Here is a 27,995-nt window from a genome sequence, read left to right on the forward strand (position 1 = left end):
TTACAGAGAACAGGTTAACTCACTCATCGTATCACTTCAATAAAAAAAAAAAAATCACGTGAAGACACTGCATTCTCCTGCTAGAGAGATGCTATTTATTGACATCCCATAAACATAAACGCATACACACACAAGGCACAAAGTGAATATCAGCCTAACAAATGCCCTGAAAAAACAGATGTTGCTCTCAGGTCTGCATACTTCAACAAATGATAAACCTTACCGAGCAAGACTGAAGTTTAAACCACTGTCATTTATTAACATTAACTGTATGGAAACGGTGCAAAAGCTTCGGTGCATGAATGCGATTTCAATGTTTCTCCAGTGATAACATAAATCAATTGCATCGTAACTTGAGACAGACAGTCGCCTATCAATGCAATTAAACTGAGCAGGAAGCACCTAGCTCATTATGCAGTACCAAACAAAGACTTCTGTTTGTATTCTTGCACTTTGACCACACTGCAGTGATAGGAAAAAAACAAATGAACAGACTTGGAAAGTACCAAAGATAAGTTTTTAGCTTAAAGACAGATGTAAAGATGGAAGAGAAGGCTGTGAGGTAACCTAAGAGCAGCCCATCAGTATCTAAATGGGAGCTACAGGAAAGTAAGGTACTCTTTAGTAGGGACTGTCGTGACAGAACAAGGGGAAATGGTTTCAAGTTCAAAGAGGGTAGATTTAGGTTAGATATAAGGAAAAAGTCTTTTACAGTGAGGGTGATGAGGCATGGGAACAGGTTGCCTAGCATTGTAGTTGATGCCCCATCCCTGGAGACTTTCAAGGCAAGGCTGGATAAGGCCCTGGGCAACCTAATGTAGCTGTGGTGTCCCTGTTCATTTCAGGGGAGTCAGACTAGATGGTCTGCAGAGGTACCTTCCAACTCCAAGGATTCTCTGATTCTATTTGAGCACTCTGAATGCTACAGCCTTCAAGTTCTTTGGAAACATTTTGTACCTCATGGAGCACCGACCATGAAGTTTTGGGTAAGCTCAGCTACAGATCTCTGTGATACTGCCTTCAGAACAATCAAGTTTAGGATGTGAGTCAGCAGGCAGGTGCCCTCTGCCCTAAGTCACTGATACAACCTCAGTGCGGATGGAGGAAGACAGAATTAGAGCACTCCTGAACATCTCCTCCATACGTAAGCAGCACTGTGCCTCACGGCAGAATGCAGTTCTCTGTGCAAGGCGCAGATGGGCTCATTCAGCTGTAAACACGGCACAGCCTTATTACATCTCTAATAGCCTGCCAGCATCAGGCTAAGAGGACAATTCCGTGCAACACAGCCCATGGAATCTGTTGGTGAAAATCTGCCACTGAAGTTATCTGGCAGCTGGCAAGTCTAGGGACACAAGGGTCCGACCCTAACAAAGCCTATTACCTACTTTATGAATAATAAATAAAAAGTGGTAGAACAAGAGATCAAAACAGGGATAGCAATATTGATGTTTCCTCATCTCACACCAGAAATTACGATAATGAATAATGGTATAAAAATCATTAAAACATTTTGCTTAGCTCTGCAATCATGAAAGAATTGGATTTGTTTAAACTTAACTCAGCACTTTCTCCAACAAAAACAGTGAATAGGAATTCTTCATGACTTCTGATGGGAGGAGCAGGGAGAAGGCTCAACTCTCAGTCCATGCACTGGACCGAAATACAGAGTCTAATAAGGACCTGCTATGTATTTTAAAAGGTAGTTTTCATTATTTTTGGTCAATATTCAACCTAGAATTTAAGCGGTACCAGTACAGACATTCAGCTCCCAGAAGCACGCTGCTGAGAAGGATGTCCAGATGCCAGCTGTCCTACCTGTTCGTCAACACAAAGCAGCCACGTTTCCTTCTGGAGCACCCAGGCCTCCCCAAGTTTCATGGCCAGACTGCAGGTGGCAGAGGAGCCTGACAGGACACAGTGAACAGCTCCACTGTATCTGTTTTGATACAACCTAGTCAGCACTGGGTTTGGCTGGGATAGAGTTAATTTTGTCACAAGCAGCCTGTATAGCACCATGTTTTAGACCGGTGACAAAAACAGTGCTTATTACACACCAGTGTTTCATTCCTGCTGCACGCTGCCTATAGAGCATGAATGCAACCTGCTTCTCACTCTGCACCCCCAGTGAACAGGAAGCCAGGAGAGGACAGCTGCCAACGGGATGGCCATGCCATCCAACAGCATGCTCAGCAAAAAAAGAATACACTCAGGGCAGTCCTATCAAGGACTGAGCATCAGTCTACTCACGAGAGGCGGTAAGCAATTGCCTTTCAGAGCATCCCCCCCTCTTTTTTTCTATCTTCCTTCATTTACTGATGTATCCTTAGCTCAAGCCACAAGCTTTTTCTCACTTTTGTTCTTCTAATTCTACTCTGCAGACAAGTGAGGGAAACGTGAGTTTTTGCAGGCCAAGGTGAAACAGATCACATAAATAGCACATCCACATTACCCTAATCTACACAGGCATAGCAAAATTGACATTCCCTTAACCAAACCTGATACTTTCATTAGATGCTCAGGTAAATATTGCTACATTTTTTGCTTAATATTCTAAAATAGAAATTACATTTTTTAGACAGCTGCATATTTGACACCAAGCTAGAGCTTTTCAGAGGTTTGCTTTTACACGATTTGGACCTTGACCTTTACATATGCCCAGGCACTACACTGTCAATAGAAACTGAAGAATGAACCAAGTAATCTGTTAGGTGAACTTCCCTCTCCCTGAGAGGAAGCACAACCCAATCACAGCAGAAAAAAACAACTCAAAAAGAAAGATCTGAGAGGTCTGAAATAGAAATCTAATCATACTTCAAAACACTTAATGCATAGGAATGAATGAGGTATGAAGGTGTGAGTGCAGTCGCAACAGGGAACAAAATAATGAGCACCCCCAACCAGCACAAAGATACAGAGAAGGACAGAATGAGGACCAAAGTTAACACACAGGCAGAACTTAAACACAGGTTATTCAGCTGCTTCAATTACTGGGGAAAAGGCACAGATTCATTACAAACATAGTGAGGAACTAAAGAACATCAGGGCAATCTAAGGCTATGTTCTTCCAGCAAAAACCCAATATGCTCCCTCATGCATAAGCTTAGATTTGGTACTTGCTGTAGAACACTGAGATGAGAGAACAAAATGATCACAGCTAAAGCCAAAAGATTATCTTTCGTATCACAAGATTTTGAGTTGATGGTCCTTGGGTACGTTTTAAGAAGAAACTGCCTATATCCATCAAAAATTGTAAGACTTAGCTCACTTTGCAGTACTACAACCCCTTCCTTCTTGCCTGCACAACATCATTCACCTATCCATACTTCCACCCATCAGTCAGAAGGCAATACACAAAATCCTCGTCCACAGCTACTGAAGAAATCTGCAAAGTCTTTACTGAATTGATATTTACTGGCCAGGTCAAGTTGCATTTCTCTTCAATCATACAGCACTGGAAAGCAAAGCACAAAACTGAACTGCCCTGACTTCAATATATTCATGCTTTAACTCATGTTAGAGAACTAACAAGTAGTAAACAAAATGCAGCCAGCTCTGCATAGGCAGACTTTAAGCTACACTGCCTTCTTTACATTTCCTAACTCTGTCTATGTGCCACCCTTCACCTGTGAACTTGGTTAAACCTTATGCCCTGTGAAGGCATAAAATATTCAGTATGGAACTCAGTTTAAACCTGCACAAAAGCAGTTTAAATACAGAACACACACTCCCATTGACTACATCCCACAAATAATTAACTTTGCTGAAAATTCACACAACCTGCAACTCCAGCAGTCCAAACCCTGCCATAGGGGTTACCTAGAATGACAGCAGCCACACATGCACTTTCCAAATTTCTTTCTCAGGTTAGAGGCTACATCATAGAATGTGATGTATCTATGAATGTGTTACAAGTGTGCTAATACCAGTTATACACTGAGCTGCTCACACTGTCTAAAAAAAGACCTACAGAGAGAAGCATACTTTCCAATGCATTATTCTTGCTTTAAATACATTCAAGATCTCATTCCAAAGTTTTCAGAAGAGCAAAAGCCAAGTGCCACACCTCCGTGTTAGAATTTGCTGTATAACTACTGCCCAAATCACAGCAGATTCACTCATGAAGTTTCTTGAGGGTCGTGTTCGATACTTCACTGACCTCAAGTGGGATGTTAATCTGAACAGTTCAATTAACTCAAAGAATTCAATAAACTTTAAAAAAAAAACAAATCACAAAATAGATCTGGGAAGATATTACTAATCAAATTAATTACAAACAAAAAAGTTGTTTTAAAATAGCAGCCACCAAGCTCAAGATAGTATTTTGACCATTTCTGCATAGAGTTCAGATTTCCATTTATCATCTCTAGTTTTCCTAGAACAAAGAGCACGGCTAATGCTTGACACCCATGAAGTCAAAGTAATCAGAGAAGTTGCACAATGAAGCATGTCTGATCCACCTTCACTTCCTTGCAAAGCTGTACTGCCATACACGTACAGATCACACAACTACAGAGATCAGCTTCTCTCTTTCAGGAATGGCATTCATGTACTGGGGTAAGAATTCTTTGGGCAACACTGGCAAGGAAGAAAACCTACACCTGTATAGTTTCCTAAGCAAAAGACATGACATCTATTTTGCAAACAGCTGTTTTGCTAATAAAATTTCTCCCTAACTCACAACCAGTTTTCCAAGTCTGTTAGCCTGTACCTGAGTGAGACAAGGAACCAAATGTCCTGGGAACATTGTTTCCCTCAATTCAAGCTGCCCTGCTTAGCCAGTTTCTTCATTCAAACCTTTTTTTCAGCCAAGCATAAAGGCAGAAAAACATACTACGGTTGACAACATTGACATCACTGGTTCTTGCAGACTGCTGAGATCTCCAGAACTTGGAATATTTGCTTATGTGGGGCAGAGTCCTTGCAACTGCAGACGTTTCTGAATCCCTGTGGGAGCCCTGTAATTCTGAACTGACATCTGCAAATGACCCGATGAAATAATTTCATTAATAAGTTAGCAAGTTTCTTCCGTAAATTTTTAAGAGATTAAAAATACAATATATGATTGGACTAGACATCAATCCAGCAACCCCTTATAAACATACATGTTAATACTGGAGAAGTCTAACATCAGGACCCAACTACAAGCAAAGTAATACAGCCATGAGGCGCTGGTTCTAGATGGGTTGTCTCAAACTCAGTCTTCCCCCACATCCCGTGCCACCACTGCAGGAACTCACGTGCACACAGATCAAAGCATACCCTTTACGTTCCTACAGGTAGTGTGCCAACAAAAAAAATAAATGAAGGAAAATCTTCTGATAGGAACCTGGGGACTATTTGGTTTCTGCATAGGAGAAAGCATTTTACCCAGTCAGTCACGTAACAGTACAGTTTTGGTTGACTTTTCTTTGCCTGCCAGCACATTTCAGTCCCACAGAAACAGTTCCAGGCAGAAGGCTTACCTACACATTCCTCCTGAAGAGCCAGAGCTCATCTGCATGCGCTCAGAGAACCCGACATTTTAAAAATACGCCGCAAACATTCCTTAGCCGACTCCTCACAACTGAGATAACACGGCACGTGAATGACGGCTTATGATTTTTTTTCCCCCCCATCCTAACTGGAAAAAAACCTTTCACAGCTACACGCTTGTGCAGGACGAGAAGCCACGGCAGAGGGCTTCCAACTTCCAGCACACTGCGGGTCCGATTCACAGAGCAGGGATGGGCCCCGTAAGACGGGCAGGATGAGCCACACAAAGGCCCCACCGAACCTCAGCGCTCAGCCCTGAGGCGCTGTCAGAAACCCGAGCCCACCACACCGAGCCTGCCCCGGGGCGTTCATGCGGCAATAAAACAAGCGAGAAACGACAGAAAGCGTGAGACAAACTCGTACTTGGTAGCGAACACAGCAGTTCTGTTTTAATACATAAGCTCACAAATAAGAATTTTAAAGCCTCCAGAAAAAAAAAAAAGGAAAAAAAAAGCCTCCTTCCGGCAACGAGAAGGACGGGAAGCCGCCCGTACCCTCCCTCAGCTCTCCCCACGCACTCCAAGCACGGAAGGCCCCCCGCCCTGCCCCGCTCCTCCCGTGCCGCGAGCAGGCAGAGCGACGCCCGCGCCCAGGCCCTGCCTCCCGCCCGGCGCCGGGCCACGGCTCCGCCGCCTCCGTATCATTCCGCAGGGCCGGGCCGCGCTGCCTCCTTCCCCTCCCCTCTCGCCCATACACCCGCACAATAGACCCGGCCTTCCCCCCCCCTCGCCATATCCGGGGACTATATGCGCAGCCCGCGGAGGTTTCCCCTCTCCTCGCCGCTCCCGGCCGCGCCCCGCTCTACCCACCCGCGCCATTTACCTGCCCGGGCGCCGGCCGTGCCGCTGTCCCCGCTGGCGCTGGGAGGCCGCCCCCTCGGCATGGCGGCCCCCTCCCTCCCCCCGCCCCCCCCCAGCGCGCACGCACACACACACACGCACACACAGAGCCTCGTGCAGCGACGGTTGGCGGAAGGAGGAGGAGAGGGCGGGGAAGAGAAGAACGGACCCGACCCTGCGCGCCGACCGACCGCGGGGACTCGGCGCCCTGGGAGCACACGAGGCGGGCGTGCAGCGCAGGCGCAAACGGGCCCGCTGGGGATGTGCTGCGGTGGGAATGGAGAGAGGGGGAAGAAGCGCACTCACGGCGAGGCCAAGCGGCGCAGGCGCGCTGCGGGAGGGAAAGGGGAGCCGGGTGCGCATGCGCGGGAGTAAAGCTTGCGGTGGGAGGGGGGCGCATGCGTAAAGCGGGGGGTGGGTAAGAGTTGGGGTCTGAGCGGGGCCGGGTTTGGGCTGTGGAGCGTGGCTGTGGTGGGTTCATGCCATTAAAGAGGAGATGCTTCCACCCATATATCGTTCTAGCTCTTGGTGGCCTTCGCTGCTTCCAATGGAACTGCTGTGTTCCCTGTTAGAATTCACAAAGCTTCCATTTTTAAATTGACGTTTTTACCGTGCCTTAATAAATTCAAAGCTTTCAGCGCCTGCTTTTGAAGGGTCACTTCATTGAGCTTTTTCCATTATCTGAATAGCTTAGCCTGTTTCAAATTCTAAGGCTTTCTGAGTTAGGTTTTTCTTCTGCGCCTTTTAATTTCAAGTACTCAGAAAAGGTGTGTTTTCCCTCAGAGGGCGGTGAGGCGCTGGCACAGCTGCCCAGAGAAGCTGTGGTGCCCCATCCCTGGAGGCGCTCAAGGCCAGGTTGGATGGGGCCCTGGGCAGCTGAGCTGGCGGGGGGCAGCTCTGCCCACAGCAGGGGATGGGGCTGGGTGGGCTTTGAGGGCCCTTCCAACCCAAACTATCCTGTGATCTCTGTATAAACGGAACTGCTATGAGGATGCTGCCTGCAGTGATAAAATGAATTTTAGTTTAAGGCTACGCAGTCTTTTGCCCAATAGTAGATTCAAGACTGGCTTTTGCCCGGAATCACTGAGTTGCTCAGCTGTTGAGATGCTCAAATTCTTCTCCTTGCATTCTAGGATATCCTTCTTTTCCTCCCCCTACCCCATATGGCCAACATATGGCCAGTTTCTTTATTTCAGCCCGTGTAGTGTTTCAGCGGCCTCTATTAAAATGCATTTGATATTGCGTGGGCCTAGTTGATCAAGCAAATTCAGTCTCCCTGCCTTTATCACTTAATGCTTTTATATCATTTTCTCTATTTCAGTATTTCTCAGGAAATAGAATTAAATGTGTACTTCCATTTATTGATCAAAATTAAATAGCAGGCAAAGTACTGATACCTGTAACTTATAGCAACAAGGTTTTATTTACTGGGTTTTTTTCATCATCAAGTATTGATAATTTTTATCATCTTCTGCTGGAAATGTATGGAGCTGGTTTTTGTCAGCAATTAATTAAATGCTTTTCAAATATCTCATTAAATTACATCTGAACACTTGCCTTTAGCTACCAAATTTAATCATATCAAGGAGAGAAATCAGGATTTTGGAATGCGAGTTTTCATTTCTTCCTGAAGGCTGAGACTGGATAAGTGCATTTGGAAAATTTCTTCTTCTGTCTGCCAGTAAAAAAAAATAAAGATTATTTAAATGTATTTAATATTCTCTGCAGAAGTGCAGCATTGATGCATAGATAGGGAAGACGAGGGATGCAACTGCTGTGACTCTTGCCTGGGGCTCCCTGCAGCTTTCTGCTTGCTAGGAGCCCAGCTGCACACAGAAAAAACGCGAAGAGCAGCAGTGGCCTCTGGTGGTGATAGGCTTGTTCTGTGCTGAACGTTGTTACGGTTCTTGGTCGTTTCAGCAGTTAAATACAGCCTGCAATTCCATGGGATAAGGCAGCATCTGCTCACAAGATTTCAGTTAGACCCAAAGACAGGATTCTGAAACAAGGAAACTCAATTGAATTGCTATCTTAAAAACTCTTTGCACAAGCTTGTTATTCCAACTACTAGTTCTTTTTCTGTTCCAATTTAGCTGTAGGATTATCTGTATTTTACGTGAGCTCTGCATTAGGATTAAGCACTTTGAATCGTGAGTTCTGTTGCAGTTTTGCATGGAACTGCCATGTACTTCCCAGGAAAGCAAGCAGGACAGTATGTGCAGCACCTTCTGTCTGGACTGATATCAGCAAAAATTGTATGTCATTTTTCAAGTCTAATGCAAAAAGCAACTTCAGTTTCTATACTGGCTTTTCAGCGTTATTGTTCCCTGCGTGACTTTCAGTGTTCAGCAGTAGTACACACAATCAGGGTTAATTTTGTACCACAAAAGTCTGTGTGTCCCAAATTTATGTGGTATTTCAGTGCATATCAGTGTTCAGCATCACATTCATTCCTTACAAAATTAGCTTTGCATAAGAGCTGAAGAGACATCAAATTTTGCTTCAGACCTTCAAGGAGCCCCTTGTGTTGGAAGAGAAAAGTAACACTTCTATGAAGAATATATGGAACAGATGTTGAAGAGCATATAAAAATAACTTTTTATTAATAAGGAAGTGCTAACTCAGATGTCTAAAATACTGTCTTTGAATTTACAGCCATTTTCAGTCTACCGAAGCTATTTAATGTGTGACTTACGTTCTTTGTCTATATGATTGACGTATTTTCCAGCTGTGCTTTGCAGCTCTTGGAAGAAAGGCACTTAATGCATAGCTAAAACTGTTGCTCTGCGTGTTGAGTGAATCTGTTTGAAGAAATGCTGGTATTTCAATGTATTTTAAAAATGTTGTATTTTGTAAAGAATAAAATAACCCACAGCAGTTTCTCTTTACAGTCTGTTGCATTATTCTGGAGGTGCTGCACAGAACTTTTCAGATTTGGGGTGTGCCCTAGTGTTACAAGCCAGTGCCTTTTCAGGTGAGAGCCTTGCAGACCATTAGTCACGCTCTGCTTTCCATGCAAAGGAAACATGGGTCTGTTCCCTGGAGGGAATCTGTAATGTAATACAGCGAGAGTGCTAGTCAGATGGTTGGCCTTTAACTCCTTCCATCGTGAATTTTATCTGCTGTTGCTAATTTCTAGGAAGGAAAGCAGCTACAGTGTCAGACCTAAAATTACACACACACACAAAGAGTTATGCTTGCTTTTTGTCTACAGATGAAGAATGCAAAAGCTATAAAAAGCATGGGGTTGACACAAGACCCCAGAACAAATTGAATTCTTGGTTTTACTAAATTTTAAGGCGAACGTGAAATCTGGTGAAACATCTCAGTAATGCTATTTATAAAGTAGAGTGCTGTTTAATGTGACAGTAGTCAGATCCTTTACCATTGTAACATGCTATCTCCAGTTGCTTATGCCCTTGAACTGTTTGGACTAAAATTTGCATGCTGCCTAGCTTCAGTTTGGATTTGGTTAATTTGAATAGATCATCTGTATTTGTCAGATCATGTTTCAGCTGTTCTTTTTCAGAGGAGATGGAAAATTACTGGCTGCGTTAAGAAACTACAGTACTTAACCAGTGACACCAAGTTTTGTCTCTGGCACAAATTTTAAGTTAGCATGAGTCCATTAATCTCTCCAGGAAAATTTCAATCAAATGTATCTTTCTGAAAGTGTTTTGATATTCTCTATAAAGATTTTGTTTTTCTTTTTAAGGAACTGGGTTATGTAACAAATCTCTGCCCATACCTTTCCAAGCAGTGGTGGTAGCAGCAGCACAGTGCTTTCCCTGAGTTAGCTGTAGGTTGGTGAATCCCTCCACAATTTGTTCAAAATCATTGTGTTTATATAAGTATAACACCTTTGGATTTCTTTTTATTTGCTTTCTGCCTTTTGAATTCTCTTTTTTTACTCCTTGTATGTCTGAACGCTTGTGAACTTGGAATGTACTTCTAACAAATGTGGATTTGTATCATAGTTCCACTTTAGGGGTTGGTATGTGAAAAAAGATAAATCACAAGATTCACAACAATCTCAGAGACAGAAATACTAATTGCTCAGCCAGAGGTGACAGAAATAAAGGCCAGCACAATATCGTACATACCCAGGATAACCAAGGCCTCCACACGGGGGCTTTTTGATAGCTGTACCAACACATTTACCTACTGTGGACACAAAGCAGTGGGTGCAGTTAAGACTTTATACCTGTTACCAAAATGAAATGAGCTGCATCAAGAAGACAAATTTTATGTTTATAGGACATAGTCTGATCTAGAACTTAGGGTAATGTGGAAATGCCAGTAAAAACAGCAGTCTTCTTTCATAGTGATAAAACAGCAAAAAGAAATAGAAAGAGCTGGTGTATATTTGGCCTGTAGGTAATTGCTGAAATTATGCATTGCAAGAACTGCAGTATAAATTTTGTATGAGGAATTTCACTAAAGAAACAGTTTTCCAATAGTAATATATTAATTCCCAAAGAAAGATTAATGTTTTCAGCTTCGCTGAAATGCTCTGTTCATTTATCAAAGACAGGGGCCTCCTACTCTTTCTTGGTTTGCTTTTGTTTGGATAACAGGCTTGGGTTTCCAGCCCTGCCAACTTGCTTCTCAAAGTGCTATTCCAGTGGAAAATATTGAGATAAAAAATTAATAGTCGGTAAACATCTAATGTTCATACTTATTAAAAAAAATAATGATGATTGAAGAGGTAGCTGAAAATACTTTATCCACTTGAATAATATCCATGAAATAATATCCATGTTGGCTACAAAGCTGCATGCACAGTCCAGTATTTTGAAAGAAAATATACTAGAATACTGAGACAATGCTATATGGCAGTATTGAGGTGGTAGAACTGTATGACAGCTGAAATCTTAGTGTATTCTGTGACTGAGATCCAGTAAGAAACATAAAATCCAGCAGCCTCTTAATGTATGCAGATAAACTTAGATATGTTTATTTTTATGACTTTCACCTGCTGTTGATTAACCCAAACCAATTGTCTAAAAGACAAAAACAGTTCCTTGCCAATGTTGGAGATATAATCGATAGCCGTGTGTCCCAACAAAAAAGTTATCTGTGTTGGGTCCTACACTGAGTTTTCAAGGCTTGTTATGCCTTTGAAACTGACCAAGGACATCACAATTCACTTGACCAGCTTTCCTAAATGTTCAGTTATTGCCAAGAGAGTCCAAGGATTCATGACTAGCGGTGTGCCATTTCTGTTGCATTTGTTGCTTCCATTTTGTGGTGCAGGTACTCCACTGGCTGTTGGTGTAAAGTGCCAGGGAGGAAGACTGGGAGACATTCCAGTCCTTCAAATATAACATCCTAATCTTCCAGCAGCTCTGCTGCAGAGATGCCAAAGTATATTGCCTATACTAGATAGTACAGAATTTGGGTTCTGTTTTGCTTTTGAATAAGCTTAAAGTTACTTACCAAAAGTTTACTGTATTAAGTTTCATGGTGTTTTTTTTCGTGTGGCATTAGTTTGTGTTATCTGTACTAGCAGAAATTCCAGCCTCTAAGCTTTTTCTGTACATTTTCTTTGTGCATGGAATTATTATTGTTCTGTAATTACACAATCATTGTGGGTTTTGTTCATGCATTGTGTAATTTAAATCTTTTTGTCACTGCAATTTTGCTCTCTATGTTCAAGTAATAATAGAGGAGTCTTCATAACCTACTTGGTTTACTGATGCTTTACTGTGTATTTGGCATTTAATTTCCTGTTTCTATGCTGTCTTGTCGTGATGTCTTATGATAGGCTGAAATTGATGTTTTCTATTTTAATGTTGTCTTTTGTTTTTATGTCCTCCTCTTTCTTCTTTCTTTTTTAATAGGAGACTTGTGTTTGAACACATTATTGAACTCTGTTTTGTATCCAGATGCTGTGTAGACAGCAGAAGCTTGACAACAAGTGCACAGGAATTGTCCCAAAAATTTTTCAGTGGAAGTAAACTTCCAGACTTGGCAGCACTATTTGTAGGAGTTGCTCTGAAACAGGAATTTAGGATAAACATTTTAATCCCAACAAATTAGAGAACGAATTTTTCCAGCTTCAGTGAGCAAGGGGGGAAATCATAGCTGCAGCATGCAAACAGTGCTTATTCATCATTTATGTAGACAGGTAGCTAAGGGATTTTTAGTTCCACAGACACATTTTTTGTACTTGTTGATGACAGTGTCACACTATCACGTATAGTATTTATTAATATAAATGAACCCACAGTAAGAAAAAAAAAGATGTATGTATGTGCTTGCAGGGGAAGTTAAAATGAGGAAAGTAAGCAATAATATTTCCTTAAAAAGCAGAAATGTTTTGTGTTTATTACAAAAATCTGATAATAGTATTTCTGTTTTAAACCTAAGCCTGACATTTTGTAAGTCAGTATATTTTGCTGAATGTTTGCATTCATAGTCTAGTAATTTTCAAAACTTCTGATTACAAACAATATATGGGACTTAATTGGTTTGCATTTTTATAGTGTTAATTCATGTGCAGGTGCACTGTGGTTTACAGAGTACTTGGGAGGTAGTAAATGCACACCGCAGAGTCATTTGATGGCTGTTTTCACTCAGAAATTCCCTCCCTACCCCTCTGTCATTGATTTTTCCTCTCCCTACAGCTTGTCACCCTTGGTTGTGCTGACATCCTTGTGGGAAGGAGAGGACCACAATTGAGATATGGTACCAACCCGATGTTAGAGCATATTTATTGTTGTGCTTTTTGCAAGCATAATAATACTGGTGCCAAACACAAACATCTCCTCGGCCATATATTATAGCTGCAAAGATCAGGGAGTCAGGTTTATCAAGTGTCAAGAATCTGCCTCACTGCAGTGAGGCTGTGTGGGAGGGATGGACCTCTTCTAAGGAAAGCAAGCTTTGGGCACTTTAATCACAAAAATCATAAGTGAGCTTTTAAACTAAAAAGTAATGAGAAAGACAATAAGTGCAGAAAAATATAGTTTGAAGCCTTACACAGTTACAGGATTTCTGATACATCAGTCAGAGTGGAAGTGGAGGCAGAACGTCAGTTAATGAAGAAAGCGTGGCAGATACAAGTTCTTGAAATGTAAGGTCCTGCATGGGGGAAGCGAGTCTTGCTCTAAATGAAAGTAGTGACAATGTATAGATGTGGAAAGCTTGACTGGAGAAAGATAATCCATGGAAGACTGTAATAATAGAACAATAACAGAACAATTCAAAGAGGATGAAAGAAAGTAAACCTTCTTGGTAGTGATATAGTGTTATATATTTTTAAATCATAACCTAATTATGCTAAGAAACTCATTGCTTTGGCAGGCAAACTTAAGAATCCACATGCATTGAAACTTGAGTCCCAAACTCAAAAAACATACTGTTGGATGTATATAACCCAGTCCAGCAAGGAAAACTCAGCACCACCTCATGAAAAGGAAGATTCTTGTATGGTTAGATGGTTGGAAGACAGAAATAAATGGTTTGTATTCACAGTGGAAGGCAGTGACAGACAAGGTTCCATAAGATCTGTGTTAGGACCTTTGCTGTTCAACATATTCATAAGTGACTGGAAAGCACATTAGCAATGAGGTAATCAAGTTTGATTATGTAATTTATTCAGGGTAGTAAAATTTAGTGACTGAGCAATAAAATGACAGCTGAAATTCGGTGCAGGTAATTGAATAGTGATGTACATAACAGGAAGAAATCCTAATTTCACTTACATGAGCTCTGAGCCGTCTGGAGTGAAAGTTGGGAGTTATGATAGATAGTCACACAGAAACATCACTCAGTGCTCAGTAGTGATTGAAAGAGTAAATCAAATGTTAGGAGTCATTAGGAGAATAATGAACAGAAGAGAAAATGTCACTCTGCCGTTATGTAAATCTGTGATTTTACCACATTTGTAATATGTTGTAGAGTTCTAGCCTAGTCCTCCCTTACCTTCTTAAACAATACAGGGGCCTGGAGGAAGTTTGGGAAGGGCAAGAAGGATAGTCGGAGATATAGAGTAACTTCTATATGAGAAATAAGTGAGCTACAACTATTTAGGCTGAAAGGAGATTATTTTAATGCTAAAGGACAAGCTACAGAAAAATGATCCAGGAACTAACTTATCATTATTGAGGAGAACAAATAATGAGAAAAAGAGATTCAAATGAGGAGTCAAAGGGTAAAAAGATAGAAATAGGAAATTACAGATACTGAGATGCTCAGAAGAATATCTTTTAATGGCACTCATTGTTCCATTGGGGATTGGATACTAGGTAGAATTTCTTTACAGAAAGGATGGTTAGGATTAGAACAGGTTACCCAGGGATGTGGCGGTGTCACAATCCCTGGAGGTATTTGGGAGACGTGAGGACATGGTGCTAAGGGACATGGTTTAGCAGTGGACTTGTAGTGTCAGGTGGGTGACTGGACTTGATCTTGGTGGTCTTTTCCAACCTAAGTAAGTGATTTTATGATTCAAGCATCCAAAGACTTGGTGAATGCTGCCCAGCAGTTCTGTACAGGGACATAGCTAGACCCATGACCACAACCAAGCTCCTAACACTAGACTGAACTATTATGTTTTAATAGTTATTTTATGCTCTTACTTACCTGTGCAATAGTTTTTGGTGGTTTTTTTTCCCCTCCTGACATAACTGTTTTTCCTCTCTTTTAACTATTTTGTTGAAATGCAAGTGATAATCACATAGCTTTTTATTTGTTTCAGAGTCCAAACTCACATTAAGCTTTTGGATTCCTTTCTGGCACCTTGAACTAAATTCATAAAAGAGTTGCTATTAATGAATGACTTATTCTCTATAATAATAGGTGTAAGAATTTGAACAATATATCAGCCTGAAAATACATCAGTCAACCTCATAACAAGTATTTAATATCCTTCCTTATTTAAATAAGGAAAATCAATCAATTATTCATCTATTTTCCATCTTAACAGTAGGACAGAGGCAACAAGATTATAAATGCTGGCATAATGTAAATCATTAGTGGGTAAATCACCTTGGCTATGGTTAAAATCACTGCAGGCGTTCTACTTAACAAAGTGTTAGTTAGGTGGCAGAAGACCATAAAACATTGGGGTTGTGCGAGTTGTCAGTACCAGAGAAGAAAAGTGTGAATGCCAAGCTGTGTTTCATCAAAGGCAGATAGTGAGGATTGCCCTTTACTAATGCTAATTGCAGTCTTTGCTACATTCAGCAGCTGCTGAGCTGGACCAAAATGTAGTTGCTAATGTATATGCAGAAAGGTCTATATTTTAGTAGTAAGTCACATCCATTTACATCTGTTTTATAAATGCTGTAGGCAGCAGAGGCAGAAGGAAGTTGTGAATTTCCAAAAGCGAAACAAAAATGGTGGCAAACCCAGAGTTAAAACCCAAACTTCCTGATCACAAATTCAGTGGGAGGGAACGAGGAGAGAAAAAAGTATAAAATCTTCCTAATTAAAAACCAAATAATTTCATATGTAAGTCTTAGCAAATGAGCACCCTGCAATAGCGTTTTTAGCAATGTCAGTAATTTAAAACGCATTTCTTTTACAAAGGCTGTTTTAGAGTTGTTGCCTTCAGTTTTTTCCTGCATAACGTGAACTGAGTAATATCACTTCTATGAGAGGAACAAGTGATTTTGTAATAGCACGTATCTGGATGGAGGCTCTAGTTATGGAGTGAGCTGCGTGGAAACCCGATGCTGACTTTTCCTGGGGAAGGTGAGAACAGCTGCATGCTGATATTTCAGGAGAGTTGACTGCTGGGGCTTTTAGTTATCAGCACAGAACTTCATCCTTATTTTATTAACATATGCGTGTATTTGTTCTTTTTTCAGTGCCCACTAGCATTGTTTGCTTTGCCAAGCTTTTATTTCCTTCTTCAGTCTCACATTCCCTATTGCTACACCTCGGTCCACATCAGTTCTACCTGCTTGGTCCATGTATGCATTCTCCAACTATCTTTTTTTCACTCCTGGTGATTTGTCAGGAGTAAATACAAGCAGAATCTTCAAAGAAGAAAGCTACAAAACTGCAATATCCAACCACTTATACCAGTGAGCATTCCCTGATTTTTCTAGGGCTCATGGTTTGGCCAGCTACGGATGCTTTTCTATGGACCCTCATCAAGGGCAATCCTGCTAGCCCTTAAGTTCGTGTTTCAAGAGATGTAGGTAACTGCTATTTTATTTAAATGAAGCAGCTGAAAGGGAGTCCATACAAAATAAGTTAGCTGTTACCTCACTGGGTCATTCTGGAAAAAAAAAATAAATCACAAAAACATTTTTATCTGAGAACCAAACTTTCATATTTTTTTCTTTGAAATAAACCTCAAAATGACATCAGTCCCAGAAAAGGTCAACCTACTGCGTTGGCAATGAGATTGAAAATGTTTTTATAATGGGAAAAGTTAGGCAGTCTTAACATCAGGTGTCAGTGTGAACACTACCTGTATAATAAAGGCTGAAAATAATCTGATTAACAACTTTTAATGCTCTCACATGGTATCCTTGGTTGTGTATGTTGTATAGCAAACAGGTATACAGACTGTAAGGTAAATAGGTATACAAGTATAGGACCAGAGAGATTATCACGTTTACAAAGGAGTAATGAAATAAAGAGCTTACCCATGTCCTGGGCTCACAGAAGGGTGCCAAGAGAAGTGATCTCCAGATAGAGATCTTTCCTCCTTGGGAGTCAGCCCTTAAATGGGGTCTAGGAGGAGCCAGGCTCCACCCCTTCCAGTCACTCAGGTGAAACTGCATTCACCTGTGCCCCTGCAGCTGACTCAGTGCTCACCTCAGGTGGTCAATCAGAGGTTCAGACCGTGATTCAACAGTTCCCATACAGTATGTTAAAAGCTGCTTTGTCGTTAGAAAGTACATTCCAAATATTGTCTCAGGTCTCGTATCTATCCAATAGTTACAGTATCATAATCATGCTGTTTTTTTTGTCTTGTCAGCAGTTTTCACCAGCAGCAGCATCCTAACGATTACCTTGAAATCAAACCTCTGAAAGCAGCAACCATACATGTAAATGTCTGATGTTATATTTGCCCTGTAGAAGACTGTGCTAAATAAATAAGGTTGATTGAAAAGGCAGTCTAAACTCTCAAAAGAGAAATAAAGCAATATAATTTTAAAGAGATTTGTAGAGCTGTGTTGTAAATGGGAAAATCTTGCATAGAAAGGCACTGAAGCATATAGTAATAAAAATCAATTGTCTGCAGAGCTGGCTGAACAAGTTATAAGAAGTTAATGAAATGAATTAAATGAGAAACACCTGGTAACTAGTAAAATGGGTTGGTCTTGTTTTGTTTTCCATGGAGAAAGGAAAGAACACTCGATTTTATCTTGAAATCCATTTAGGTATTCCCCCTTTCTGCTTTTAGGAGGGGATATCTTCAGCCACCTGTTTCTGTGCTGCATACAAAAAGCTATTTTCTGTTATTGCCAATTTTGGAGTGCCTATCTGTATATATTCTCAGGTATATGTACTCCGGCCATGGTGTTTACGCTGCATTTTTCTGAGGAGAGATATTATTTTTATCCACGTGGTGGCTTAAAAATCTGGTCTGTATGAAAGCTGAGGGTAATCACAGATCAGGCAGCTGCAGGTTTATTCTGTACTAGACCAGATATGAAATAAAAACCTTAGTCAAACCAGAAGACATATGGAAGATAATTATTCCTTTAAAAGTTCTGCTGCACATACATGCGTGTATATATATAGCTGCAGAGGAAGAAGGCCGGCAGGCAGCCAGGCTTTCCCAGCTGAGAATTCCCCTGGCACTGGGGGACTCAGCTGGCACCCAGCCCACTGCTGGCTCCTGTCCCACTCCGCTCCTGTGCTGCAGAGCTGTGAGCACCTTGCCCCGAGCTATGTGCTCAGCTGGTGTACATAAAGCTTTCAGGATGTAGGGCAGGGTATGCCTATCCTGAGAGTCAATGATCCATAACTGCCTCCCTCTTTCTACCCTGTCTGCACTGCCAAACGCATTTCATCTCTTTGGCTGCATGTTTGGTGAGGCTCCCACGGTGTATGGCCTGAGTGTTACCTTCCCAGTCCCTGCAAGGTAGAAAAGTTCTGCTACGCCCCACGTTACCCATGGGGAAATAAGGCGGTGCTTTGTTTGTAATGTCTTTGAAATCCATGTTTGAATATAAAGATCCAAATGGCTCAAATTGCATCTGCATGGCCTGGAGGAGCAGGAGCTCAGGTGCCAGCCAGTCTGGCTCTCAGCCCCGGGTTCCCTTTTTGGAGAGGCACACAGTTCTTCCCAGGTAAGAATCACAGTGAGAGTCAACATGCAGGCAGGGTAAGCATCCATAATTTCATCACAGGGCAACTAAATTTTGTGAGACTGTGTCTCAAGAGCGGAATCCAAAACAGCGTAGAGATACTAGACAGAGTTAGGATAATCGTCCCGAAATTAAAATCATTAAACTTTAAAATTAAATAATTACAAACTTGAAATTACTGAAAAGGTACTGACAATAAATAGATTTATCTGAAAACTCATTCTGATTAGGACTTACAGATTTATTGCAAGACTGCAAGGTACGAATCTGGACTTCTCTGACAGTGAGTGCTTACAAGCAAGTATACCTTGGCAGTGCTATATATTCTGTATGATAGCCCAATGGCTAGAGCATGGAGTCTGGAGACAGGTGGCATTGGACCTTCCTTTTTGTCTCTCTTCATCTGCAGATGCTCTTAAAGTCTGCATGCCTCTAAGGCTGCCTTAACAGTGGACTACAAGGTGGTCTGCTTTGGTGCATCGCCTTATTGCAGCCTTACCTCCAGAGAAGCATGCATTGTGTTGGATGATATTTAGATTAGAAGAAATTCTTTACTCAGAGGGCAGTGAGGCGCTGGCAGAGCTGCACAGAGAAGCTGTGGTGCCCCATCCCTGGAGGCGCTCAAGGCCAGGTTGGATGGGGCCCTGGGCAGCCTGAGCTGCCCACAACAGGAGGTTGGGCTGGGTGGCCTTTAATGTCCCTTCCAATCCAAACCATTCTATGGTGCAATGAATGTGGTCTTGTGACTTGTAGGACAGTGCTGGAAGTGGTAGGTAGTCATTTCTAGTGACTTAAAAAATGGGATATTGATGTATGCTGCCTTGAAACATAACACCAGACATTCCGCATGGGGTTAATCAAGATATAGAATAAAAGCCTGTTACACCTCATATTGCCTTCTGGTTTTAGCTGAACACTGCAGCCTGTGTTGCAGTGGGATTAAAGAAACAGGAATGCAGTCTGTTAAAAGAATGCAAAAAGCACTATCTTTATGAATTTGACTGTCAGGAGTGATTCCAGCTGACTGAAGCTTTACAGATTTGGTATTTATCCTCCTGAAGCCTACTGCTCTCCCTCGGCACTGGTGGGGAAGGGACATGACTGTCTCTGCTAGCAAATTGAGCAGTTCCCAGGCATGGAGGCCAACTGGCATGGGCTGCCTCACCGGTGGAGTGGTAAACAAACACAGCCTCCAGAGGAGGGTGCCTGAATGCAAATCCTCTAGCAGTAAAGGGCTGTGGGATGCTTTAACACCTAGCCCGTGCCTGGGGATTGCTTGGGAGACAGCTTGCTGGTGCAGACCAGAAGCATTCTGGCAACTGCGCTCCAAATCCCAGAGCAGCTGAATTCCTGCTCCTGGGAACACTCAATCACACTGATTCCCTGAGATAAAGCCTGGGGGTTGTCCAACTTATCCCACTAGCTAGTGCAAAAGTGATGAGTACACTTTACAGTAAGGGTGACGGAGCGCTGGAACAGGTTCCTTTTCTTCTGCAGAAATATTCAAGAGCTGTCTGGATGCCTACCTGTATGACCTATTGTAGGGAGCGAGCTTTAGCAGGGGGTTGGACTCAATGATCTCTCAAGGTCCCTTCCAAACCCTGCAGTTCTGTAATACTGGTTATGTTTGGTGAGGAACCATTTAAAATGTTTCAAGTACTCATTTTAGTGAAGCTCTTAACTTTTGAAAGATACTGATTTATAGCTTGATCTTGGATTTCTGGTATTTCTATATTTATCTTGTTAGCACAGCCAACCTTTTAATGAGTCATAGAGACTCGTAAAACATCCTGAAGAAGTCTACTGGTTTTAGGATTAATTTTGAGACCTCCTGGGCAAATTTAGGAGCAGATGACTAATATGTAGTACTCTATGTCATTCTTAACATGCAGAAGCTCTCTTCGGTGTCTTCTCTACAGCAGCTATTAATGTCTGTTACCATACTTATTTAGAAGATGATACAATTGTAAAGCTATCTTTAAAGGGCCTTAATTTGGGATGCTGGATAGCATATTATTTGTAGCTGTCATTAATACCTGTAGATAAAAATAGTTGCTGAGCTGATTATATATATTAATTTGTTAATTGTCACACATTACAACTGATAATTTCTACTTCCTACTGCTCACTAAATTCATTTATTGCACCCTCTGTTAGGTTAGCTAAAAAGGAATGGATAATCCACCATAAATGCTAAAATCTATTTGTAAGCACCCAGAACATGAAAAATAACTGAACTGTTCTTACCTTTAGTTTATTTTCTTTCTGATTCTGATAGCACTGTGACTGCAGATCTTTACTCTGGCCATAAGAAGAAGAGGTTTTGTTGTTTTTTTTTTTTTACCCTCATGAAGTTTCATTTTCTTTTCCAAAAGAAAATATACTTGGCATAAAAAAAATAAAAAATAAAAAAGCATAAAGAAATTCAAATATAACCTGAATAAAATGGTTCTCTTTTTCTCCAAGTTATTCATTCATTCATTCATTCAAATATCTTTATCATTGGATTGTTCTTTACTTACAGAACTAATTTAAATCCCTTTGAGTCCACAAAAGGTCAGATAAAAACTTCTGTCAAAGCCCTAATAACCTTCATGAGTTGCTTTGTACTTTTTATGTATTTTTTTTTCAACTCATTATGATAAAAGAGGAAGGTCCTAAGAGGATCACTCTGAGGAGCCTGTGGACACTGTTGTAGGATATTGTCTTACCTTTTGTGGCTGTATGATGTCTGCATGTTTCAAAGACTAAAATTTACAGAAAATGAGTGCTTAATGTTGTGCTGAGGCAATAACATGAAGTCACGGTAGGAAGAAAACAGCTGCTTTTATTGCAGCATATTCTTAACAGGCCTTTTGGTACCCAACTATTGGGACAGATATGGAGCACTAGATGAGATGGTATCACTGTTTGTATAGCGTTGCACCTACTAACAAACAAAAACAGCAGACTGAATATGAATTAATACAAGCATTGAAAGATCCAAAGAAAGTGATCTAATAAAAGCAAAGCTAAAGAAACAAGCAATAAAACACCTTGTTATTCTTCAGCTATCCCATATCCTACCATCAACTGAAACTCTTTGCACTTCCTCATTCTATTTCAGCACTGCTACTAACAGTCTCCATGTTGTGACACCCTATTCTAGTGCTATTCTAAAATATTGGAAGGCTATTAATGTAAATGTAAAGCAACTGTTAGGTCTTGGCATAAAGTGGCAATTGAGCGCCTGGTGAAGGAGTGTGCATGGCCCAGGGGGCACTGGCACATTGTTTGCACCTGTGTTCCCCACCTGACCAGAAGGGGAGGCCCCACAGCAGAGCCACCCCGGGCTCATGTAAGCGCCAGCCACTAAAGTGAGAAGTTTTCTTAGACCTAGGCTGCTTCCTAAAAAGGAATGCTGTGAGAGCCCCTTCACCAGTTTGGGGGAGTTCAACACTTCTTTCTGTATGTGACTATTAGCTTACCTGTGAATACTTCACCTGGTGTTACCAATAGCCTGTCAGAAGTGTCAATTCTGCCTTTGTCAGCAGAATATAAATACAGTGACAAGAGACATGAAATTACATGGCAGATAGGAATAGCAATTAGAGGACTCTATTTTTAGGTGTTTTATCTCTATTTGAATTATCACTTGAACCACCTCTTCCAAAACTGAAAGTCCAGAAATCCTCAATTCAGAGAACTTCAACTAGTATGAAGACTTGTGGCATGCTCTCTCAGTTCCCCATCTAATTTCAAAGCAGATAGGTGGTTTCAATGGCTGGTGGTAGGTGGCTTGGTTCAAGTCTGTGTCATCTGTGCTTTGTTGCAGTTTGTAGTTTACAGTCTCCTCTGGGGGAGCTAAGTAAAGAAGACAGCATGCAGCTGAAACATCCTGCTTTTAATTGCAGCTAATGGACAATAAACTGCTGAGATTTAACAATGGAAGTAGTGCATGTTGGGGAAAGTACAGTGACTATAAAATCAAAGAAATAAAAGGTATTAAAAATGTTGTTTTTTTTAATAAAGAGTGAGTTGAAGCAGGTACAATTTTCTCTTTACATTTTAGGAAACTTGATCTGAATTGATCTTTTACAGAACTAATTTAAACACCACATGTCTTTAAATGGTCAGAAACTTAATAGTCTTCATAAGTTACTGTATATTTTCATGTTCACATAAATTGTTGTTGACTCAATATGACACGTCCAAGAAAAAAAAAACGTCAATGATCTATTATTAAAAACAGACAAGGGATAGAAAAAGTGTCTTTAATGCAAGAAAATCTGACTGAAAGTGGAACAGATGTGAAAGGCACTCAGTGCAGAAGCAGTTGGATATATTTTCTAATCTTGAATAGGTACCTGATGGAAATAACCTACTGATGAAGTGTTGCCAGACAGAAGAAAAGATCTGAGGATTAACACTGCAGCTGGTGGATTGGTGAAAGAGTGATATGAAAATACAGGGCAAAGGAAGGGAGAGAGGAGGCTGTGAAGGAAACTTGAAATTTACGGACACCTAGTAAATGAGATGACATGGAGAAGAGATGCTTGTATGAGTTGGATGACCCAAAACACATATGTCAAGAGGTCCAAATGGAGAAAGAGATCACCAGTGGATGAAGTGCACAGCTGAAAAACAGGTTTAAATTACTGAAGAGCATGAGCAAAAATAAATTAATAAAGAAAATAAAATAAAGAAAAAAAGAAAACAGGTAGAAATAGAAGATTTGTTTCTGGGAAGAAAGGGAGTTAGGTTTCTGAGAAGAGGTGGGAAAGTGGACACACCAGGGAATGCAACAGGAGGGATAACAATGCAGTACAGGAATCTGTCAATTAGAATCTGGAGATATAGAAGTGTTGTTTGGAGGGACCTCTGGAAGTCACCTCATTCATGTGCTGTATAGAAGCAGAACTTTTCAACAACTGATCAGGTCAGCAATGAGCTTTCCTAGCCAAGTTTTGAAAACCTTCAAGAATGGAGTCTGCACAATTTCACTGCTCCAGTCCTGCACAACCAGTGAAGACATTTATAATGATGCCCAACTGGAACTTCTCATGCTGCACATGGCTGTTGTTGCCCCTTGCAGTATCATCCACCAAGAAATGTTTTGCTCTGTCGTCTTAGTACTTCCCCTTCAAATGGTTGTATCAGGCCACTATCAGATCACACCATGTTTTTTTCTTCACAAACCAGAGTGCTTCTCACATATGTGAGGAACTATGCCCTTGGCTCCTTTCCATCTTCACGTCCCTCTGCTGTGGTTTCTCAACTGCCAGGAAGTGGAGTGGGTGAAACAAGACACCATATTCCAGTTACGGCTTCACCAGCACCAACTAAAGGGGAATAACAACCTGCCTTCATCTGCTAGCCATTCACCTCTTAATGCAGCCCAGTTGGTTACTGTTGTTTCTCCTGTGGAGACAACTTGGCACCCTCTGTCATCCCCAGATGGCATTTCTGTGATTTAGCATCTAGAAGGGAAGAGCTGAAGATTAATATCAGCACCAGGGAGAGGTCTACATGAGTGAAGTCTCCTTTTTAAGTAGAATGGATAGGTATGTCACAAGGGTGGGTCTGGAGGAAAAGCAAACAAACACAGTCCTCCTCCATGAGGGAGGTAAGACACCAGATGGGAAGAGTCTCTTCATCAGCTTCTAAAACAAATAACACTAGCAGACACTTTCATAGATTTCCAAGAAGTTACAGTGGGAAGGCAAAACTGGAAACGCAGATTATGCTAGAATCACAGTTTAATTTAGATTGGCTCATAGTTTGTGATGTGGAATAAGGGGTGGTATTCCACATCATGACATCATGTAGTGCCCTGGGAGTTAGAGAGTTAATGCTCCAGTTCTGTGGATTATCTATATTTCCAAATACCTTTCTCAGAAGAGAAGAACTCCAGGTCCCAGAAGACTTCACTGTTCTATTTCTGTTTTCCGTTCAGAGGGAAATATAAAACTGTTTGGGAGTCATGAAACTGGCTCTTCTTTTTCTGCTCGTCTCTGCGGTATGTGCTCTCTAGCCATCTCACCTTCAGCATAAGAGTAAGGCTTTTGGTTTCGGACACTCTTTCTCCTTCATTTAATCTATTAGCTTCAGTTCCAATTATATTGTACTGCATTGCGTTATCTTGCATTCTGCTCTCATATTTAGTAAATTAGTTTTTTCCCTTAGCTCATTGCCACTATTTTGTTTTTAGGCCCATCTCCCTATCTTCCCCTGTCCGGGGGAGTGGGTCCCCTTGCCCCGTTATTCATGGAAGCAGGCTGAATTGGGCTGGAACCATGACAGATTGGAAAGGAGTTCTGTAGGTCAAGTTGTCTGTAACCTGGTCAAAGCAGGGACAAATTTGAAGGTACATTAGGTTGCTCAGGACCTTGTCCAGTTGAGTTTTTAATAGCATCAACAATGGAGATTTCGGAACTCACATGTGCAATTGACTTCAGTGTGTGACTACTCTCTCAGTGAAAGCATCTTTTCTAAGACTGGGACAAAATTTCTGTTGCTGTGACTTAGGATAATTGCTTCCTACTTCTTCACCGTGTACCAAGAAACTGTTCCCATCACCCTACAGACACAAGAATAAAACAATTAGAGCCCCCATTAGATTTCTCTGATCCAGGTTGAAGAAACATGGCTCCATCACCTCCTTGAATGTGATGTGCCCCTGCCTTGTGGTCACCTTGGTGGCCCTCCATCATGCTCATTCCATTGTGTCCATATCCTTCTGTTACTGGGTGATCCAAAACTGAACATATGCACAAAATGCGGTCTTGTATTTACAAAATAAAGGAGAAAAATCACTTAATGTGACTTTCTGGCTACACTATTCCTAGTACAGCACAGGATGTGGTTAGCCTTTATCACCACAAGGATACAGGGAAGTCTCTTCAGTCCTTTGAGAGGAAAGGCTGTGGTATATGAAAGCAATAAAATCAAACAGATTCCAAGGGCTGTTTTTCAGAGGAGAGTTTTGGTTATGAGTGCTCAGTCACAGTCATTGAACAGCTTTTCAAGCAGAGGAATTTCACTGCCAGTGAACTCCCCTTAGCTGTTGGGTGCTGTCCTGGCTCAGCTTAGAACAGATTTAAAATAAAAGCTTTAAACCTTTGTTGTGTGTTAGTTAAAAAGTACTGTAGCTGTACATAAACTATTTCACATCATGGAGGCAGCCTGGCTACAGCAATATATACAGCGCAAGATTAGTTTGCTTATGAACTTCAACCTGATGTTTAGAAATTGCACAGCAGGAGAGCAGCGACATGGAGATTCATGTTGATTTCCATACTTGGCAGAAGTACAGACGAAGAAGAAAATTAGAAAAATAAAGACACTGTGTTGGGAAGAAAAGCTAAAATTAAATCAGAATAACTGCATTCAATACCCTTACATTTGATTTTCAGTAGATTTGAAGTATATAGTTTGGTAATTGCACAGGGAATTAGAAAATAAAACACAGATTGAGGTTAAACAAATAAACGTTTCAGAAAACGAGTTCTTTACTCTCTGATCTCCTAGGCCTTCTCTGTACTCCCTTCAGACGTAAAGCAATAGTCCCAGACACTGCTCAGCTGCAGTTCCAATAAAATCCTTGTGAGTGCTGTTCTGAGATGGCAGAGATAGTCAGTACCTCTGCAGTACCTTTACTCACGTGTTCAGTTTTCCCTTTGCCCATTGGTCCAAATGTGATCAATACATTTCTAACCACAAGTACCCAACTTAGAGGAAAGTCTATAAGCACAGCATCCTGTGTTTTAAGCCCTTACATTACATTAGATGACTGTTTTCCCACTCCATAAAATCATACATTTAAATGATATTTCTAGTCCTGTCATGCATTGTTGATGCTTCCCAAGTATGTGAAATCAATACATTTTATTCTGCTTTTGCCATAATCATTAAAGAAAATAGTAAGTGATACTGATTGGAAGTGCAGGCCCCTGAAAGATTCCATCCTAGTACTATTGTTTTTATCTCTTTTACTAACCATTATGACATAAATGTATAAGAAGGGGCAGAAAATAACTGTTTAGCTAATCATAGAATCATCAAGGTTGGAAAAGACCACTAAGATCACCCAGTCCAGCCATCAGCCCATCCCCACTCACCACATCCACACGAGTTCTTAAAAGCCTCTTGGGATGATGACTCCCCCACCTCCCTGGGCAGTCTGTGCCACTGCCTCACCACTCTTCGGGAGATGAAATTCTTCCACATATCCAACCTCATCTAAGGGGCAGTGCTGGAAGGATAACATGTATCTATGAAGCAATGATAATGAAGTTCAAACTGAGAATTTTGACTCAGGATTCTGGCCACTGGAAGAATGTTATTTTGGAACTGCTGTTCAGTAAAAGAATAGGTGAAGGGCAACAACAACAACAAAGAATTTTTTAAATGACACTGTGCTGTTTGGATAATAGAAGTCTAGATTTTCTGTAACATTAAAGACACTTGAAACTGAAGCTTTTTGGCACTACATCAGTTTTTGTTGTTACATAAATAAAAAATATATAAACGTAACCCTACTTTCTTGACATTGAGTGTTTTGTATCTTAATAAGAGAGGAATAAGAATTTCTGTGCACTTTTCATTTTGAATTAAGTAGCACATTGTCTTTTTGCAGCTCAAAAAAATTGACCTTCTGAAGTAGAGACTGTGGTACAAAAGCGTTACAAAGTGAGCAGTTGCTAGTTTGAAATGCCAAGGCAACATTTGGGGTGAATATCTGTAGTGGGTTGGCCCTGGCTGTCAGCCAAGCACCCACCCAGCTGCTTGCTTCCTGCCCAGAAAGAGATCATTCACCAGCACTGTTGTGGGCAAAACAGATTCAGCTTAGGGAATTTAATTAAAAATGTTTCGTTACTGACTTGGGTATTAGGAAGGAAACAAAGCAGGCAGGCATTTAAAGACTTAGGGAAAACACCTTTCTCCTCCCTTTCCCAGGCTCAGCTTCCTGACAGACACCTCTCCTCCCCACTTCTGATCTTCACTCCCCTTGTTATCACAGCTGGTTATGCTCAGTTCCATTGGTGATGCAGTGGGCTGTGCAGGAGGTTGAGGTCAGGATATAGAGATGTCTTTATTGCCATGCCTTCCTTCTCACTACTTTCTTCTACTGCTTCTTGTTTCCTCAATTTTGGCATGCGTTATTTGTAGGGCAGATCTTTGGGGTACCTGCTCTGGCATGGTTGTGCCACGGGCCACAGTTCTTCCAGAGGTGTTACTAGGCCCATGACAGAACACCTCATGCTCCTCTGACCTTGGTGTTCCTTCCTTCTGGTATTTATTGCCATTTCTAAATACATTCTCACAGGGGCACCACAAACTCCTCTGACTGATTCTCCAA

The 27,995-nt window shown here is 41.3% G+C and overlaps 1 protein-coding gene across 9 annotated transcripts in view; it reads right to left on the minus strand.

Annotated features, from left to right (window-relative positions):
* Positions 1-17,036, minus strand: part of ZNF236 (zinc finger protein 236) — an 81,382-nt gene extending 64,346 nt beyond the window's left edge. For 3 of the 9 annotated variants that reach the window (XR_005857958.2, XM_040696568.2, XM_040696567.2), the window contains exon 1: positions 6,681-8,198. Coding sequence is in view for 7 of the 9 variants with exons in the window: in XM_040696568.2 (XP_040552502.1) it covers positions 6,681-6,855 (175 nt within the window). In the remaining 2 variants the exon portion in view is untranslated. Of the gene's footprint in view, positions 1-5,465; positions 8,374-10,477 lie in introns of those variants that run through there. The other 6 variants (XM_040696565.1, XM_040696566.2, XM_046937835.1 and 3 more) reach the window with 6 other exon arrangements.
* Positions 17,037-27,995: the final 10,959 nt, after the last annotated feature.

This window comes from Gallus gallus, chromosome 2 (assembly GCF_016699485.2).
Source record: "Gallus gallus isolate bGalGal1 chromosome 2, bGalGal1.mat.broiler.GRCg7b, whole genome shotgun sequence".
In the NCBI taxonomy this organism is placed as follows: domain Eukaryota; kingdom Metazoa; phylum Chordata; class Aves; order Galliformes; family Phasianidae; genus Gallus; species Gallus gallus.